Source organism: Ursus arctos, unplaced genomic scaffold (assembly GCF_023065955.2).
Source record: "Ursus arctos isolate Adak ecotype North America unplaced genomic scaffold, UrsArc2.0 scaffold_34, whole genome shotgun sequence".
NCBI classification, from domain to species: domain Eukaryota; kingdom Metazoa; phylum Chordata; class Mammalia; order Carnivora; family Ursidae; genus Ursus; species Ursus arctos.
In genome coordinates this window covers 22,530,287-22,549,265 of record NW_026623030.1, presented here as the reverse complement: position 1 = coordinate 22,549,265, position 18,979 = coordinate 22,530,287, and the positions used below count along the sequence as shown (strand labels likewise).

Sequence of the window (18,979 nt, the reverse complement as noted above, 5' to 3'; positions counted from 1 at the left end):
CACACGGTGAGCACTCCGAACGCGGGCTCACGGTAGGGATGGCAAGTCCTCCTGACTGAGCTCGGGAGGGTGGGAGACCCCGGTGCCGTGTGGTGGCTGCAGGGGCGACCTGGCCAGCTTGCTGCCGCCCGTGTTCCCTCCGCTCTGGGGTGGGAGCCTTCCTGGCGCCCCCGCAGCGCCCTGCACCCCAGAGGCCGTCGCTTCCACCTCTTCTGAATCATCATTCTTCGAAGGCAGGCAGTGGGTCTGGGTGGTGACGAGCCCCCTCTCCTCCGCTGCGCTCCCCCACCCGAGGCCGCTGACAGAAGCTGTTAGTTCTCAACCACAGCTTTTTCCACCCTCAGCCGCCTCGGCAGCCGCTGGGCCCTGGGGCCACAGCTGAAGCCCATATTGCTGGGTGAGGGGCTTCCCCCAACTGCTCTGGCTTCACAGCCGGGCCCACGGTGGGCACCTCATCCAAGCCCTTGAAGCCCGGGACCCCTGGCCCAGTGGTACCCATGGCAATCACCTGCAGACTCCGGTGGGCCCATCAGTGTTGAGGGGGGGTGCCCAAGTTTGCAGAGCACACCCTCCAGCGTGGCAGGAAGGCCCAGGAGGGCAGTGGCAGCTTTGATGCTTGGGCGCACCTGGACACTGGTGTGGCCTCTGGGAGCCACGGCTTCGGTCTTGACCACGGCCCGGCACGCATGGTTTGGGGGAGTCCCCAGGACGGAGGTGGCCGGGAGCAGTGGCACTGGGAAGGAGAGCAGAGCTGGGGGCAAGGTGTGGATGGGGACAGGGTGCATTGACCTTGGGGCTCTGTGGCCATGTGGGGGCAGGGAGGATTCCTGGCGGGGGCTCTGGGAACAGGATGTGGTCGCTCAAGGTGGTGGGCTGGTGGCAGCTGGCTTGCAGCGGGCAATGGGGAGGGCGGGGGTGGGGGGTGTTTCTGGCTGGGTCCGACCCTGCTCAGGACCATCTCTGGGCTTGCTGAGTGCCATTTCCATCCACAAGAATGTTCCAGACCAGCCAGGCGGACATGGGTTAAATGGATTGAAGGTGGTTGCTGAGCAGCCTGTGATGTCCGCTGACTCTTCACAGCGGCCGAGCTCCAGGGTCCAGTTGTTGAGCCCAGTCTGCCACCCTGAGGGCCAAAGGTTTTGGCCGGGAACGGTGCCCTGCATGGAGGGCACAGCTCGAGTACAGGTGTGGAGGGGAGAAAGCCTGGGAGGTGTTAGCGTGTGGCCTGGCCAGTAAGGGTGGGGGGCACTGGCGCCCCTTATTGCTGCCCCTATAAGGCTCTGTCCTGGGCAGTGCCAGATGTGGGGACCTCTGTCACCCTGTTGGGGGGTCAAGATCAGCCGGTAACGGTGCCGATGGATTGACTGGCTCTTTGGTTCATTTGTTCAGTTATGCCCACGAGCGGGTGCGGAGCATGTGGCACTTCCAAGGTGGTCCCTCTTGAGCCATGCGCCCCCTCCCCAAACTTGAGTGTGACCCCCCATGGGCTGGCCTTGGAGTGGAAGTTCACACCTGTCCTCACTCTGCGTGAACCAGGGCACCCGCATCTCAGGACAGGGTTGAGTGAGTGTTGGGGAGATCCCAGGCCGGTGCTGTTTGTTGGGGGACTGGCTCCCTCTGGGTGTTTGTCAGGGGGAGGTGTTCCAGCATCTGAGAGGAGCTCTGTGTCCCTGTTGTTGTGATTCTGTGTGTGTGTGGTCACCTCCATCTCTCTGAGAGGGGGCTTTGTGACGGTGTCACTGTGAGTCTGACACGTGGGGGGACCCTTATGGGCATGAAGGGGAGCTCATACAGGTGGGGCTTTGGACAGGCCCGCAGGCCCTGACTCAGCCTCTCTGGCTAATCACCTACACTGGGCCTCCTTGGGGCCTCTGAGGGTCCAAGAGTAGAAGGGGAAGGCAGACGATGGGGACTCCGTCTCTAAGCAGGACTGTTTTGTTTGGGGGTCTGTATCACCGTGTCTGTGCTTGCCTTTCTGGGGCTCTCGGGGACTCTTGCTTGCCAGGGAAGGGGGGAAGCTGACTGGATTCATGTGGCTTTTCCAGAAGCATCTCCCATCCCTTTCCTGGTCCCCTGAGAGGGGACATAAGGCAAAGGGGCCAAACCAAGGAAGAGATCTGGCTCACAGTGAACTGGGTGAGCCTGGGGGACTCCTGTGTGCTCAGGCGACAGGCAGGTCTGCCTCAGAAGCCCTAGGGGGTGGGTTCCACTATCATCCCCTTTTTACAGAGGAGGAAACAAAAGCACAGGAAAGCGAAGTGATTTATTCCGGGTCACCCCAGAGAGAAGTGGCTGAAGCAGGCATCTGAAGGGCCTGTGGAGCGGGGGTTTGGGCCCAAGGAAGGAAGTGACCTGTGGTCTATAGTTCCAACATTTGTTCAGTCCCTACAACAGGCTCATTGCCTTCAGTTTACCCCCAAAGGAGCTGGGGAACAAGGGAGGGGGTGAGAAAACTCACCACACCTCACATCTGCCTCTGCTCCCCCACATCTGAGGGCTGGGGCCCCTGGCACCCACCCCAAGCATGTCCTCTGGGCCGGACCCACTGCTGGGCCCCACCTCAGAACAAGGTTTGGTGCCCTGTCCCCACCCCCAGAGGAACTCCCAGTCGGACGGTGGGGGCAGCTGCCTCATCAGGAAATTATGGCCAGGCCTGATAAGACCCATGCTGAGGGAGAGGCACAGGAATCGCACTAACCACGAATGAGTGACCAGAGAAGGCTCCCTGGAGGAGGGGAAGGCTTCCTCTGCTGAGGCCACAGTCTGGATCAGGCACCGCGTCCCGCACACAGAGGCCTGGCATGGGAGAGCACGAGGCAGGCAGGGAAGAACCATCTGGATGGAGGGATGGAGGCCTGGGGTTGAGGGCTCCAGGGCTAGGCAGACAAGGGTCTGAACCCCCGGTGACAGATGGAGAGCTGGAGGGCCCGAGAGGCAGAACCAGCTTGCTCCCAGCTGCAGAGAGGAGCTTGTGTGAACCCTTGTCCGAACCCGGTCCGAAGTCTCGCCTGCAGCCAGTGCTCTCCCCCAGCCCGCTGGAGCCCTGCGAGGCCCAGCCCACCCTGACTGCCTGGCCTCCATTCCTCCCCCGACCAGCCAGTGCCTCGAAGTACCCTGTCCCTCCTCCAGAGCCCTCACTTGGGTGGGGCTGTGCACTGGGGGCCATGCCCTGTGCCCCACCGGTCCCCAGCACTCGGGGAGACCCAGCACACAGCTCGCCGGAATACACCGTGCTCGGTGCCGGGGCTGCCGCGTGAACAAACCAAGTCTCCGCGGAGCCTGTTTCACAGGTTGGCAGGCGCAGGGAAGGAAGGAAGGAAGGAAGGAAGGAAGGAAGGAAGGAAGGAAGGAAGGAAGGAAGGAAGGAAGGAAGGGGGTTTATGTGATGGTGACTGTGTATTTAGACACTGTGGTCGGGGAGGGCCTTCATGAGGTGGCACGGGGGTCGAGACCCAAATCTGCGAAGAGCTAGATTTGTGAAGACTTGGGGGGCTGCCTTTCAGAGGGAATGGCAGGTGCAGAGGCCCGAGGTGGGAGTGTGCTTGGTACACGTAAGGGAGGGCGGAGGCCAGGGCTGCACTGAGCGGGAGGGGACGAGGTCGAGGAGAGGATGAGGGGCTGCAGGGTCCTGCGGGCCACGGTGAGGATTTGGGCTACTCTTGGCAGCGAGATGAGGCCTACAGAAAGAGTGCTGAGCAGAGGACAGGGTGGGGAATAGCTGGAGTCTGGACCCATCTGGGTGTAGCCCAGGAAGGACAGGTGGATGGCAGCTCTGTTTCAATGCTGCCCATCTCTTGGGGGTTCAGGATGTCACCCTGTTTTCTGGGCCCTCACTCTGTAGTGGGGGTTCCCTGGGAGCACCCTGTCTACCCCCAGCAGCTGCCTGGCTCCGGATTCCACTCCCCCAGCATCTACCATTCTGCCTCTGTGGGGTGGACAGAGCCCGGTGCCTGGGGAAGGGGGGTGTCCTTCCTGCCCAGCACTCCCCTCAGGTACCAGTGGGGTTCAGATCCGCCTGGGGCTTGGGCTGGAATACGGACCTGAGGCTCACTTGCAGAGGTCACAGGCCAACCAGACGGCTGTGATGTACTCCTTGTGTTGCGATCAGTACCCCTGGGGCTTTTCTTAGTCTTGGCACTGCCGTTGTGAAGTGGGAAAGCACCAGCCCCGGCTGGTTGGAGGGGCATGGAAGGCCCCCACCACTGTTCCTTCGGCAGACAGGTGGCCCAGAGCAGGCTGGTGAGGGTCTTCCCACCAGAGTATCACCATACTTAACGTTAACGATTGTCCCTTACACTGGGACAGTGACCTTCCTGCTTTCTTGGTCCTGGTACCTCTATTCTTCAAAAGGATGCTCTTTTCTGTGAAATTGGAAAAAATTTTTAAATGGTGACAGCTTATGGAGTCAACAGTCCAGAAGCCACTGATAGCCCAGGCCCCAGTGCCTGGCACGTGCAGGTGCTCATGAAGGGGCGTCTGCCAGCATTTCGAGCCCCAGCCAACTCCCCCGCCATCTTCTGGATTTGGCCGTATTTCTGGCCTCCGCGCAGTGGTTCTTGCCGTGCTCTTAAGTTCCAGCACCTTTCCTCCCACCTTTCCACTTTGGGGTGTTCAGCAAACACTTAGAGCCACTTACTCTGTGCCCTGCTGAAGGCAAAGGTGAAAGGAAGAAGGGAGGCCTTCCTGAGCTTACAGTGTAAAGTGGGGAGACGGCTGTGTGGGCCGACTGCAGTGGGACCGGCGGCGGGGGGGGGGGGGGGGGGACTTTTGCTTCTGAGCAGATTGGATCTTCCTAAGGCCTGCGTTCATCCTCCAGGACCTTTCCATACCCACTGGAAGCACTCTGCACACACTGTCACCAGATTCTCGTGGGAGGTTAGTGGCATTGTTAGATCTTATAAAAGTGAAGACAAGCCAGACGGGTGTCATCTGTCCATAGAGGACGAGGCAGAGTGAAGACTCACGGTGAGGACTAACTCCCAAGCCCCAGAATGGGAAGGTTGCTGTGGGGCAATGATGCAGGCCCCAGAGAGGTTTCTGAGACGGACGCTGGGTGGCTGAAGTCATGGGAACACGTGCGTTCAACAGGTTTCTCTGCTCTGGCACTTTCCCAGAGCCTTCCGTGGACTGGGCGTAGGATTCTCCATGCACAAGGGGCTGCCCTCTCTTGGGAGAGTCTTTTTTTTTTTAAAAGATTTTATTTATTTATCCGACAGAGATAGAGACAGCCAGCGAGAGAGGGAACACAAGCAGGGGGAGTGGGAGAGGAAGAAGCAGGCTCCCAGCGGAGGAGCCTGATGCGGGGCTCGATCCCAGGACTCCGGGATCACGCCCTGAGCCAAAGGCAGATGCTTAAGGACTGAGCCACCCAGGCGCCCCGGGAGAGTCCCTTTTTGCACTGGCTGCCAGGTAGCTCGGAGACAGATTTGTAGCAAGTAGAACTTTGCTCTATATTTTAGCAGCTGTCTCCCTCCCACTCAGAGATCCCTGACTAAAATCGTTTTTGGAGGTGTGTGGGAAACAAGTCAGGGTATTTTCTTTTTCTTGTACGTAGGCTGGTGTTTTGATACCCATCGTAAGACTTGACTGGGCATTTTCCACAGTGATGTTTCATCCTTCGTTCATTTTCCTCCAGGCAGCACCCATTCCAGGCTCTGGGCAGGAATGGGGGGACTCAGCCATCTATGACTGGGATCTGGAATTTCCTCTGAGTCTTTTAAGTTTTCCAGCCATCATCCAAGACCATCTCCCATCCTCCCTCTATTCCTGGGAGGTCAGCAGGATCTATTTCCTGTCCCCATGTCACCAAAGAGGAAACTGAGGCTGCGGTTAGTGCCATGCCCAGGATCCCAGAGGTACTAAGTGGTGGAGCTAGGACTCGTCTAACCATCTCGAGCTGGGCTCCAGGCCTCTGGGATGCTGCCCAGAGGACACAGGTGCTGCTGCAGAAGCATGTGGCTCAGGGGTCTAGGGAACCTAGACCTCCAGCTGTACACTGTATCCTACTTCCTGTTCCACTGCTGCTCTTTGTAGGAGAGGAGTGAGGGCCCAAAGCCCTGGGAGAGACAAGACTGCCAGGGGGCTGCTGTGGTCTGGGTAATTCCAGATGGTGAGACGCCTCTCCTCGAGCCTTTCATTGGATAAGGGCTCCTCCAGTGGCCAGTGGGGTGCAGTGGACGGAATAAGGCCATTGTGAGGGCTTGCCTTGCCCACACCACGGTGCCCTCTGTGCCAGGCCCTTTGCTACTTGGGTGTGAATTAGTGCTGTCTCCCCTTCCGGCTTCCCATGGAGAGGGAGGTAAGAGCTGCTCTGGCCCAACTAGCTGGTAGGCTGCTGTCGAGGTATTTAGTGTGAGCTCCCTGGAGCTTCTGAACTGTACATGCAGCTGCCATTTCCACATCCCTGCCTTCGAACAAGCCCTGACTGACCCCCACAGCCTCGAGACCGCACGGGGACTTCTGAGGCCCTACTGTAACCACCTCGTTGTGGTTACAGCCTCCCGAGGTGCTCATGTGCTTTCCCACCTCAGGGCCTTTGCAAGGGCCATCCTGGTGCCTGGGAAGCTCAGCTATGCTCTCCTCGTAATGGAGGTGAGCCCACATTGTTTCTGTGGCCCTTCACTGCTTCCCCCACCTTCCTGGGTCCTTCCTGTCTCCTTCATGTCGGGCATCTGTCTCCCCTGTTATCATGGAAACTGTGTGAGGCAGGGACTGTGTATTTTGTTTCCTCTGGGGTTCAGTGAGTGCTTGGCCAGTCCCTCTGCTGGGGTCTTGAAGGAATGAATGGTGACAGGCCCCATTCAAAGTGCTTGTGAGGGCATGGCGGAGTGGGATATAGCCTGTTACCTTGGAAGACTCTGGAAGGGCCATCCCTGCCCTCAGCCTATGCTTGTGGCCCTGCCCTAACTTAGCACATGGGGAACAGCAGCAGGTCATGGGACAGTTTCCAGGTGACGGCATGAGGGAAAACAAGGCGGAGAGACATAGGAAAGGTCTGGTTCCATCTGTTGCTCTCAACCCCCCTAAGCTGATTTGAAGCCCAAAGCCCCACCAGTGGGGGCAAGGGGACCCATGGGTCAGTGAGGGTCAGGTAAACCCATAGGCTGAGGCAGAGATGTCCCTGCCACCATCTAGAAGTACAAGAGATGACAAACCTAGAGCCAGAACAGTATAGTCTTAGAGAAGCACCTCAACTTTCTGCCCAGTTTTAATGTCCACTGAACACTCCTTGTTCTCTTAGGGCTTACCCTGCTCCCTGGCTCCTTTATGTTCTCAATCATTTAAAACAAACTCAGAAACAAACCTGAGTGGGTCATTGTGTTGTCTGCATAGTCACGCTGAAATGCATTTTTAAAAAAAAATTTTTTATTTGAGAGAGTGAGCACAAGCAGGGCAGGGAGGAGGAGAGGGAGAAGCAGACTCCCCACTGAGTGGGGAGCCTGACACAGGGCTCGATCCCAGGACCCCAGGATCATGGCCTGAGCCAAAGGCAGATGCTTAACTGACTGAGCCCCCCAGGCGCCCCTGAAATACATCTTAATATAAACTACATTCTGTTGTTTTCGCCCACCTTCACTAGGGCCCGTACGCAGGTAGGTTAGATGACATGCGGATTTCACTGCAAGATGGGCTCAACGAGGGCATGTGCGTGTCACGTGTATGTCCAGTCCCCAGGCCACCTGGAGGGGAAGCTCTGATACAGTGGACCCCGGGCTTCACCCACCTTGGCTGGCCCCACACCCCAGCCTAGAAATTTAACAACAGCTGTTTGTCAGGCCATTTTTTCCCCCCACTTGCAGTAGTTTACCCAGTCACTATAGCAACCGTGCAAGGAGACAGCGACTATTAAATAGCTCTGCTTTACAGACGACAACACTGATGGAGAGCTGAGCCACTTGGCCAGGGTTATAGAAGTAGCAGCAGAGACAAGACTGAACACTAACATCTAGAGGGATGAGAGAAGTATAGAGCCTAAAGTCAGGTATAGAAATGCAAGCCCTGCTGTGGGGACAGTGTCAAAGCTAATCCGCATCTTTGCCTTTGAGCTTCCTAGCTGCCAGGGCAAAGAGAGAAATGGTTATTCCCCCAGGAATCACAGCAGCCACAGGAAAGCAGCTAGCTTTGTGGATGCTGGGAGCTGAAACTTACTTCCCAGGAGAGGATGTAGTGAGCGACATGCTGCTGCTTACACTACATTATCTGGAGTGGTTTGGCCATTTCAGTCACCCAAGTGTGACTCTGAGGTGGGTCTAGAGAGCAGGTGGGATAGAGGGCATGCTAGAGAGGGGAACCTGGAGCACCCCCCTCCCCGCAATGTTCCTGTAGCTGCTGATCCAGCCCCAGGGTTTGGGCTCAGCTCTCCATCCCAGCTCTGTCCCACTGCAATGCTCAAACCAGGAAGGCATCCATTGGTCCTTCCACACGGGACCAGTGCTCTCGAGTCCTGCTTTGGACCATCCAGCTAGGGCTGTGGCCACAGGCAGGGTTTATCCTGCCCCATGCACTCACTCACCACTCTAGTCTGGGCAGAGCCTCTGGCCTCTCTCCACCATCAGAGACAGCACAGTAGTTGCACACACCAGCTCTGGGGTTCAGATCCTGGCTGTGCCCCTAGCTGTACGGCACCGGGTGAGACGACTGGGCTGGCTGGGGCAGTGGTCCCCCAGGCTGCCTGAGAGGAGTCAGGAAGAACCTGTGTCATCTTAGACAGTGGGCAGATGGAAGCCAGCATCTGTGCAGCCAGGGGTGGCTGTGGGGGGAGAGGGGGAAATCCTCTTTGCTGCCGCCTGCCACGTCAGCAGTTCCTCAGCCGCTGGGGACAGAGCTGGCATGGAGGCCCCCCCTTCAGAGTGAAACCCCCAGTGGCTTTGCTGGTTAATCTCAGCATTCACCCTGGGGCCAGGGCCCAGAGCGGAACTGAAAGGGAGACTAGTTCTGTTCCCTCTTGGCCTGGCCTACTTCCTCCCAGTGATCCTGAGGGCCTGGAGCGAGTGGGGAGGCTTGGGAGGCAGGCAGAGCCAACTGCAAAAGCAGAAGAAAGGAAACAGCCCTTGTACTTTACCCATTTTGCAGAAAGGAAACAGAGGCTCTGAGAGGCTGAGCCATATGCACTCCGGCCTGCCCAGGGCCCGTGTCAGTTCTGCATGAGACTCCTGTGCTCCCCACATCTCACGGGCTCCCAGGCTGAAAAACTGGGGTATGGGGGACACATAAGAGAAACTTGAAAGATAAAACCGCCTGGCTGGTGGTCACTTAGGGCTGGGACTGACTGGCCACCTCTCTGAGCTTGCTCCCTCCTTTATCACGCTAGTGAGACGAGGCAGTCCACCACCGCAGATGTCAGGGGTTCCTAGAGCTGTTATTCCCTCCAGACTGGTGGGGACAGGGGGGTGTCTGGACTGGGAAGAGCCCCAGTTTGGCCAACCCTCTCCCGCCAGGCTGCTCCTTCCCTCATTGTTCAACAGCCCTCCTGCAGGTGGAGTATAGCTGAAGCAGGTGGCCTGGCTCTAGGGTCACCATGGATGCCTAGTGCCTGCGTGTCCCGAGCAGTTACACACGTGGCCTTGGGGATGGGCTCTTGTACCACTTCTTGAAAAGGCAGCTGCTGCCCGAGATGTGGAGGTCAGATTTCCCCCAAAGCCACAGCGCCAGGAACTAGCCTTCGGGCCTGCCTTGTTTCCATCCCTCTGCCCCTGCCCTGTGTTGGCTTGGCCGGGCTGGCCCTTCCCAGGTGAGCCTGGCTGTCTCCTGGTCCTTGGGGAGAGAGAGGTACTGGAGAGACGGGGCCGAGTTCATTCAGCCTCTCTGTCCATCCCCCCCACCATCTCTGGCTCCTTTGACCGTTCTTATCTGCTTTTGGCCCCCGCTGGAAGCAGCCATTGATCATCTCATGACCCCGGGAGAAACAGTCTTATCACCTTTATCACAAGAGGAGGACGAGGAGATGGGGGTGGGCAGTAGCGGGGAGACCTCCTTTCTGAGAAACTGCTGCCCTAGAGATGCTAGCACCTGTGTTTTAGGGGCACCCTATGCAAGATCAGCCCCTGCTTTAGCCAGGTGCAGTCAGGACCCAGGAGAGGAACTCCTGCTGGCCAAGGGGTAAGGGACCACTTCCCATGTACTCTGAACCCTGTGTATGTTGGATGTCACAGCAGACTCCTGGGTCCAAGGTTTTGTGTAGGTTTCCAGCTGGTTCTAACTGGGGCCAGCCATACCAGGCTCTGTCCCTTTAGGGATGTTGGCAGAAGCCCCAAGAGCCTGTGGCTGAGCTAGTCTGCAGGCGCTCACCCTGAAGCCCACCCACTGCTCCGCGTCCTCAGACTTGGAGACAGGCAGGCTGGTTAGGTGCGGCAGTGTGAGGCTCCAGGCTGCACGCTGTGGACAGAGGTAAAAGCCTCATCTGCCCTCCCTCAGGCACAGGACTTCACCTCCAAGATTTTGAGTTTCTTTAAGCTGTGGTGAGAGTGTCTGTTTGTTTCCCACAGCTGATGTTAGGTCAGGAGAGGCCTGCACTCATGAGGAACTGATGGGGGGGGGGGGGGGCTAAAGCCAGGACAAAGGCCTGGGCCCCCTGGCACAGCCCCACAGAGGGAAAGGTGACTTCGGTTGGGTACTCTCACATCCACTCTCTGGGCTTCTTTTGATGAGGGGGTCAGCAGCCATTGTGACCTGGCTGGGTTGGGGGCGGTGGGGCTCTTTGCTGTACCAGTGGAAGCAGAAACGGATGTCAGCAGGCAAACACCTGAGAGAGAGAGGTTCGGGTAAAGAGGGGGTTGGCACTCAGCTAACCTAGATTTCGGAGGATCTCAGTGTGTGGGGTGTGGGAACAGTGCTCAGAGGCTACAGCAGGGACCTTGGCAAGCTAGAGTGGTAGACCTTGTTCCAGGCCTGGGTGCCCCCTTGGCAGAACCCTGAACACTCACCCAGCTAAGCCCTTGGGGAGACTGCAGAAAAACAGAGGCCTGGGTGGGTGAAGGGCCATCAGGAACAAGCCTCATGCCCCACCTTGGTCTTCTAGAGTTCAAAGCCCAAGCTACAAGCAGCCTGCTCCAATATCCAGGAGGTCCGGCGATGCACACGCCTCGAGATGCCAGACAACCTCTATACCTTTGTCCTGAAGGTGAGTGACAGCTTTTCCCACCCGGGGTCACACCTGCACACCCGAGGCACCCATACAGCACTCCCTTCTTCCTTGCCAGGTGAAGGACCGGACAGATATCATCTTTGAGGTGGGGGACGAGCAGCAGCTGAATTCCTGGATGGCTGAGCTCCGGGAGTGCACAGGCCATGGGTGAGGCCCCAGACCGTAGGGCCCCACTCCTTTGGCACAGCTTTTCCTACTCCCCTGGTCTCCCCAGATCCTAACCTCAGCCTCTTCAGCAGGCTGGAGAGCACAGACCCGGAGATGCATATTCCCTCAGCCCTAGAGCCTGGCACGTCCAACTCTCCGGGGGGAAGCACTGATTCCCTGAACCAAGGTGAGTGGGTCTAGGCCTCGGTCCTTCATGTAAGTCAGAACCAGCTTGAGCCCCGGATGTAAGATACCACAGGGCGTTACCATCACCCATCTTGTCTACCAGGTGCTTCTCCTGGGGGGTTGCTGGACCCAGCCTGTCAGAAAACCGATCACTTCCTGTCCTGCTACCCATGGTTCCACGGCCCCATCTCCCGGGTGAAGGCAGCTCAGTTGGTTCAGCTGCAGGGTCCTGACGCTCACGGAGTGTTCCTGGTACGGCAGAGTGAGACACGGCGTGGAGAGTATGTGCTCACATTCAACTTCCAAGGCATAGCCAAGGTATGGGGCACGGTGGGGGGGCTGTACCCCCACCCCCAGGTTCCAGACCCTCCGTGGCCAGTGGCTGAGCCCATGCTCCGCTCCTCCCGTAGCACCTGCGCCTGTCGCTGACCGAGCGGGGCCAGTGCCGAGTGCAGCACCTGCACTTCCCCTCCGTCGTGGACATGCTGCACCACTTCCAGCGCTCCCCCATCCCCCTCGAGTGCGGAGCTGCCTGTGACGTCCGCCTGTCCAGCTACGTGGTAGTCGTCTCCCAGCCACCAGGTGTGAGCCTTGATAAAGGGGGTGGGTGGCACAGGGAACCAGGTGGTGGGTAAAAGCTGGCTGCACACCCAGGGGCATAGAGATCGGTTTTTTTTGTTCTTCCGACATCTGCCCCATGTCACATGAAGACTGACCGTGTTTGTCTCTCTCTCGATCACTTGTCCCCCAGGTTCCTCCAACACTGTCCTGTTCCCCTTCTCCCTCGCTCACTGGGATTCGGAGCTGGGCCTTCCCCACCTTAGCTCTTCTGGCTGTCCGCGGGGACTCGGCCCAGAGGGTCTCCCAGGCCGCTCCTCTCCCCCAGAGCAGATATTCCACCTGGTGCCTTCGCCTGAGGAACTGGCCAACAGCCTGCGGCACCTGGAGCCTGAACCTGCCAGTCGAGCCCGGGACTCAGACTACGAAATGGACTCCACCTCCCGGAGCCATCTACGGGCCATAGACAATCAGTACACACCTCTCTGACGGGCGGTGAGGAACCCCAGGCCTCACGCATGCCCCCGAGGAGCACAAGCAAGCAGAGATGTGAACTTGTGAATGTAACTTTCTTTCCTTCCTTCCAGAGAGAGATTTAAGGGACACTGTGAACTGCTCCTTCCGGTTTGGATGTGACCCTTCTATTAGGCCTGTTAAAGGGCCATCTGTAAGTTTCATCCATCCGTCACTGGGCTTTCTCCTTATTGTTTACAGATGTAGTTCTGTTCACAGATGCCACTGGCTCCCGCCTGGAGTCCCCAGGACCTGTCCCCATCCCTCTTACAGGAGGTGGTGGGGTGAGGGCCAGAGCTGGTGGTGGAACCTGGGTTCTCTTTTTCACTGACACTGTCACAGCTGATGGCAGACTTTCGGGGTGGGGGTGGGGGGTTGTCAGGAAGCCCAAAACACTAACAAGCCCTGGATTCTCATGTGGTTTGCCTGGTGTAGCCTCAGTCCACGGGGCAGGTCTGCTGGTACCTGTGCCATAGGCGAAAACACCACTCCTGCTCTGACTCGCAGCTTTAGGACAAAGTTCAAGGTTAATTATTTTAAACGTTTTACCTCAGATTAATTTTTCAAAGGATTCAGGTTTCAAAACTCAATTATTGCTTATTTCATTGCACTCTTTAATACCCACGCGATTTTGTAGTCAGACACAGCTATGCAAACCCTACTTGACTAGTTCCTGGTCTGAGCCAGCACGCCTGGCTTCCCCGTCTTTTTCATCCCCAGGACAGTCACCTGCTGCTGAGTAGCCACTGTCCTTCCTAAATGTAGAGAACTGAAGTGTGTCACCCTTTCAGGGAAATTCAGGCAATTACTGAAATAGGAGGGTGGCAAGGAGTAATTCTACCCTGGTGCCTTATGAATAAACTGGATTGTGGTTTATAGCAGAATTATGGTGAGAGTTAAACTAGTTTAACTAAGGGGTGAGGGAGGGACAAACAAAAAGGCTGGGCCCCTTCTTCTGGTAAATCCTTCACCAACAGGGCCGGCTCAGAGCCCCCCAGGAATCTGATGGCTTATAAACTATCCCACAAGGTTTTAGGTTCATTCTTGAGCCAAAATAGGAGCTGGGAATCTGGTGCCACAGCTAATGAGAAACTCCTGTAACAGCCCAGGATCAGTGTTCTGTTCCAGCCGCTCACGGCTTCACTTGACGAGGAATATGTGTGCACGTACACATGGGACACATCGTCTCCAGCAGCCAGGGGGTCCTGCAGTCGGAGCTCTATCTGTACCTGCCTTTCACCAGTAATACAATTCACAGGGGAGCCGGCTCCTCCCAGAACTTTCATGCAGAGGCTCAGAAACAAGGGGGGGGCAGTGAAGAGTGGAGCCATTCAGTAGAGCCATCAAGCTCACCAAAGTGGCCTCTAGGAAACCGGGAGTTTAGCACAGCTTAACATTTATAGATCTATCAATCAGAGGCTAAATTTAACCCTTGGTCTAAAACTAACTACTGCCTGCCTCATCTGGGGTGAGGGTTTGGTCTGCTCCCTCCAGCCATTCTTTGTATTCCCAGAGGTCACTTTTGCTTCTAGAATTTTCTGGGGTTTTTGGGGTGGTGGTGGAGGGGGCAAGCAGTCACCTCTTCACCACTTTAAAAACCAACGCTCCTGGGTGTTTTCATAGATTGTAAAGCAGATCCGACCCAGATTTGTGGTCTTTTCTAAGGACACTTCTTTCCTTCATTTTTCTACACACCAAGCAGGTTTCTCTATGTAATGAATGCTCAGTGAAGTGTAAACCAGAGAAGTAAGCACTGTTCTGGATTTCTCTTAGAGAAAGCTCAGCACAGAAAGTCAGTGCTGAGAAGTCACTGGTACAGATTGTCCCCTTGTCCGCACAGGAAAGGGGCCAAGTAGGCAACAACCCAAGTGAGTCCCCTCCCTCTAGCCAGAAGGGATGGGACCTAAACATCTGGGATTTGACATCTTTAAGCCAGGGGCACTCACTTCATAGCTGCTCACCATACAATTCTCAGGTAATAGCAAGAGGCAAGCCAGGCACAGCGAACTAGCAGCTCTGACCCATTGGCTACAAGGACAAGTTCAGACTCTGTGACAGAAAATTGGAAGTTACCCACCTCCAGACTGCTTCAGTGTAAAATGCTCAAGAAAAACACTTTTTAAAACATGTCCAAGTTCCCAGGACAGCTCAAATACATTCCGGAAAAAAGCCCCCTCATGGCCTGAGAAGAAGTGACACTGAGCCAATGCCTTTTCTTTCTGCTAGAGCAGGTTGAGATAGAGGAAAAGGAGCAGTGGGTCCCTGGGCTTCATGCCTTCACAGGCAATGAGGCAATGGCCCTGCCGGCTACAGCCAGCCCAGCACAGTCACAGCATACCCCACCACCCTCCTGGCCCCAGTGTGACTGCTGCTGGCAGCAAGAAGCCAAGCCAACAACCTCCACTGAGAGCCCGGGCTCTGAGTGCCAGATGGATAGTAAGCACCACGATCCCTCCAGTTATCTCTAATGACAGACAACAAGGATAGCTTGACTGCTCCCAGCACCATCACTTCCTTCTTCTGTCTTGAATGAACTTTTACAAACTAACAGTCACCAGCACCAAAGAATTAAGTCAACTAACCTGCCTTGAATTTTAGACCAGCAATCCATATGGCTTTATCTGGTATAAATCTTCTGCCTTTGATCATTTCTGGACCGTGTAGGAAAAAGGAATAGCAATCATTAAAATCTTAGGCCAGAGAACACTATTTTTACATAACAGTTTCTTAACCTAAAATCAAGGCCTTGAACTCTTCCCTAAGTGTTGCCTGAGATTCCTTCATGCTTTTAATTCAGGGCTACAACTCTTATCGCAAATGTCATGTGAGCTCTAACATCTCCCACAGGCTTGAGGAACTTGATAGTATATTATCCACTGCCTCTTAACAAGGACACATCTGATACCCAGTGTTTGGCTGGAATAAGCAGCACACTGTAATGACAACAGAGTAAATGGATCCATTCTACATCATTATAGGCAGAAGGTATTTGGCAAATTTTTATGTATTGTTTATGTACTGTACAAGTAACTTATTCTTGAATAATGCAAATTTTGCTATAATGTACAAATTGCTACACATGAATTAAAAAAAAAGTTTTCAGAACCTTGACTTGTTGCCACAATATTTAAAGGCTCTATCATTATGGTCTCTGCAAAATCCTTGCTCTGCTCAATTACCTGCTTTTCCCTCTGTCCTCCCACAAATGGGGAACATGAGCAATGCTGTGAGTCTACGGCAATAAGCTACTTTGTACATCGCTGCCTTGTTTTCAGCCCTCTGAGTTTCTTTTTAAAAAGTGTCTCCTGCCCCCTACTGGTAAAACAGGTGTGTGACTCAGGACGACTTCTGACTAACACTCATCTGGGTTCAGGAGATATTAAAAAGGAAGCTTACAGAACCAGCTGAGGATGTGGGATCTCAGTGCTGCCCAGCTCTGGCCAGCCTTCCTCCTTCTGGAGCGGACCTTTCCACCAAAGAGAATGTCTCAGTCTTGTCTAGAGATACCTTGAACCAGAACTGAAGGTGAAGAAGAAAAGTCATTTGACAACTAACCTTCCAGGATATTTAAGAAAGCACACTCAGCCCTCCTGCCTTGATACGAAGTATCCTAAAATAGAAATATCTTAAGCTTACACAAACACACACTAACTTGGTATCAGTTTTTAAAACTTTTTTTATTTTTTAATTTTTTTTAAGTTTTTATTTTATATTATCTACAAAGTAAAAGTTTTTCCCTTAACTTAAAAGTTGAACCACTGTAGACAGTGATCACTCCATCAAACTTGATTTATAAATAATAACCCGTCATTTTGACGGTAAGAATTTACTGAACCTTTGTCAAGTTTAGTAAAAGGGCGTTCCAAGTCTTGATTTTTTTTTTTTTTTTTTTTTTTTTTTTTTTTAGCAGTAATAGCAGCAAGAATCACTCTTGTTACTTCTTTTGCTAGCTGATGTGTTCATGACTTTCGAGGGTCATTAAAAAATAAATAACTTCCAGTTTCAGCAAGCAGAGCTGGGGTACTTGCGGGACTCTGAAACAGCATATGGAATTATGGAACAGCCCACAAGTTCCTAAATGCCTCTACTCGGTCCAAATTATCTTCCACTGCAAGTGAACTGTTAGCATTCCTATTGGATGTTACAAGAAATCAACATATATTTTTTTTAAAAACAAAATAAATGAAATTCTAGTTTTCTGTGCTTCCAGTTGGTAGAAGCAGTAGAAGGGAGGAGGGAATTTGGCCTTTCGGTTCCTCCAGGGCAGCCTTACAACTGCTGTTGGTGGTGGGCTTGTACTGTAAAAAAGAAAAGTGGATATTTAAACAGAAAACTGGCAACACCACACATTAGCCTAGTGTCTCTGCAGCACATGACTGTAAACTATCCTTGTGCTAGCTGAACAAGACTCAAAATTTAATTCACTCTTCTCCCTCCCATCTGCACCAAAAGGGGGAGGGGTAGGTGGGTGGGTAGAAACAAACCAGTCAGATGTAAAACCACTTCAGATAAAACTCCTAGAAGATTTGTTGCTCATGGGGTAGGAAAAAAAGGCCTTAACATACCCCCTCCCCAAATACTAGCCAAGCACCAGTATTGCTTTCAGAGTAACAGGTTAGACTGTGAAATATTGCCATGGCAGCCATCGAGTGTTAGAGCACGATCACGGGGCCTTCTCTCCCTGTCAGGGCATAGGCTGGAGCTAAGGCTACACTCAAAACCAATCCACACGCAGCACACTTTCTCATCGGTAGTCTTCTCCAGAGCTACGAGCAAACTCGGCCATGGTGGTAACTACCCCCGTCAGACTGGGGGCGGGGGGGAGGTGGGGACTAAGGAAGGAAAACGCTGCCCTGTCCAGCCTATTGTAACAAGGAAGGCCAACAGAGTCCTAAGCATGCACCAGCCACACAGAATGCTGCTGCTGCTTCTCATCAAGCCAAACCCTTACACCATCGGAACACACACAGACTCGGCTCCCGGAAGCCTCAGGCCCTGACACTGAACTGATCATCACAGGCCCTACTGTGCACACTCTGACGGGTCTTGCTAGTTCTCAAATGCGGGGCTTGAAGCGCTGGCCCTGCCTGCCATTCGACCTGTGCGAGCAGAATGCTTTGGGGTGCCCGGCGGCCCCTGCACACACACGCCTCACCTGAAGGGTGCGTCATATAAGGGAAATGCGCTGTTGTCGAGACTGGAATGGGCTGTAGTGCACTTTGAGCGAGGGCGGCCTGGGGACCGCCGGGTGGCTGTGTCGTCATTAGCATCATTGGCGCATGGGCAGTTGGATGAGAAGGAACCATTCCTGACTGTACATGAGCCTGAAACAGAGAGCTCTTTTACGCATACAGGCAACATCTCCAGCTTAAACAACATGTCAACTGTGTTCCCTTTCACTGGGCTGGGGCAGGAAAGGCCAAAGGGGGGCCCTTAGGGCCCTTTCTTTTCTCTGGGGACACTCCCTAGTGGATCATCAATTGACCTACAGACATGCTTCACCCTTTAGCAGGTCCTGCCAGGCTGAGGGAACAGGTGCCCAGCAAGCCTGGATAAAAATAAGGGCTGAGAAATAAGGGCTGCGACATCCTGGCCTGCCACACTTCTGATTGCTGGATTCTATGTACGTCGGGCAAGATCGTCACAAAGCTCAGATATCTGATCCGAGGGCAGCTTTCTCAACGTAATAGGAGGTGAGATGCAATGATGCTTCAGAATCTGGCTTCTGAGTGGGGCCTGAAACAGTTCTAAAGATAACCTCCCTTTTAATTAGGAAAGCAGGTGATGACAGTAATCTATGGATTCCTTAGCCCTCTCGTTTGCCCCTCCCCTCTGTTTCTTGTCTGCTCACCAGCACATCTCTGTAAGAATGAGTCGGGGCAGCGAGAGAAGACAGTCGGGCCCCTTTACTCTAAGAGATGTGCTGAGTGGAAGAGGAGCTGCAGTAAACGGCTCCAGTGAAATGGGAAGGAGTGATGGGACATTATCTGGGCCAGCCCCGTGTCCCTAAAACAAGTGATCATGAGTGCCACCTGGTCTCACTGTCAAGTTGGAAAAGGTTGAGCCAGCCCGAACCACTGGATCCCAGCTCTGAGGGGATATGGCAGGGCCAGGAAGAGCCCAGCCCTCCTTCCCTGCCTCCCATACTGTGCCCTGTTCTAGACCACCATAAGCCTTGAATGAAATGCTGTTTTTACTCTCTTACATATTCAAATGGGCCCATGGCATACATATCTGGACTTCCCTAGAAGTGTTAACCTTTTTCTCTTTCAGCACAAAAACACAAAAGTGAGGTTTTAGGAACCCCAGCTTACATGTAAATTCACGTATCTACTTAGCCACCAGCCTCTGCTGACCACCTACAGGACCCCAGCTCTCATGAAGCTCCTGATTCAGCCAAACCACGCTGGCCCACACCTGACGAAAACCGGC

General features: G+C 54.4%; 2 protein-coding genes across 25 annotated transcripts in view; one reads left to right on the top strand and one right to left on the bottom strand.

Annotated features, from left to right (window-relative positions):
• The window catches only part of SH2B3 (SH2B adaptor protein 3), a 38,215-nt gene extending 22,563 nt beyond the window's left edge, over positions 1 to 15,652 (top strand). The window contains exons 3-8 of one of the 2 annotated variants that reach the window (XM_026514887.4): positions 11,018 to 11,119; positions 11,199 to 11,290; positions 11,383 to 11,477; positions 11,580 to 11,794; positions 11,887 to 12,058; positions 12,228 to 15,652. In XM_026514887.4, the coding sequence (XP_026370672.2) occupies positions 11,018 to 11,119; positions 11,199 to 11,290; positions 11,383 to 11,477; positions 11,580 to 11,794; positions 11,887 to 12,058; positions 12,228 to 12,523 (972 nt within the window). In that variant the 3' untranslated portion in view covers positions 12,524 to 15,652. Of the gene's footprint in view, positions 1 to 11,017; positions 11,120 to 11,198; positions 11,291 to 11,379; positions 11,478 to 11,579; positions 11,795 to 11,886; positions 12,059 to 12,227 lie in introns of both variants that reach the window. The other variant, XM_026514885.4, reaches the window with a different exon arrangement.
• Positions 2,245 to 18,979, bottom strand: part of ATXN2 (ataxin 2) — a 118,028-nt gene continuing 101,293 nt past the window's right edge. For 7 of the 23 annotated variants that reach the window (XR_008957023.1, XR_008957024.1, XR_008957017.1 and 4 more), the window contains 2 exons: positions 15,944 to 17,871; positions 7,348 to 15,198 (listed from right to left, as the gene is read on the bottom strand). Coding sequence is in view for 15 of the 23 variants with exons in the window: in XM_026514879.4 (XP_026370664.2) it covers positions 16,817 to 16,845; positions 17,703 to 17,871 (198 nt within the window). In the remaining 8 variants the exon portion in view is untranslated. Of the gene's footprint in view, positions 15,199 to 15,943; positions 17,872 to 18,979 lie in introns of those variants that run through there. The other 16 variants (XM_026514879.4, XM_026514880.4, XM_026514882.4 and 13 more) reach the window with 4 other exon arrangements.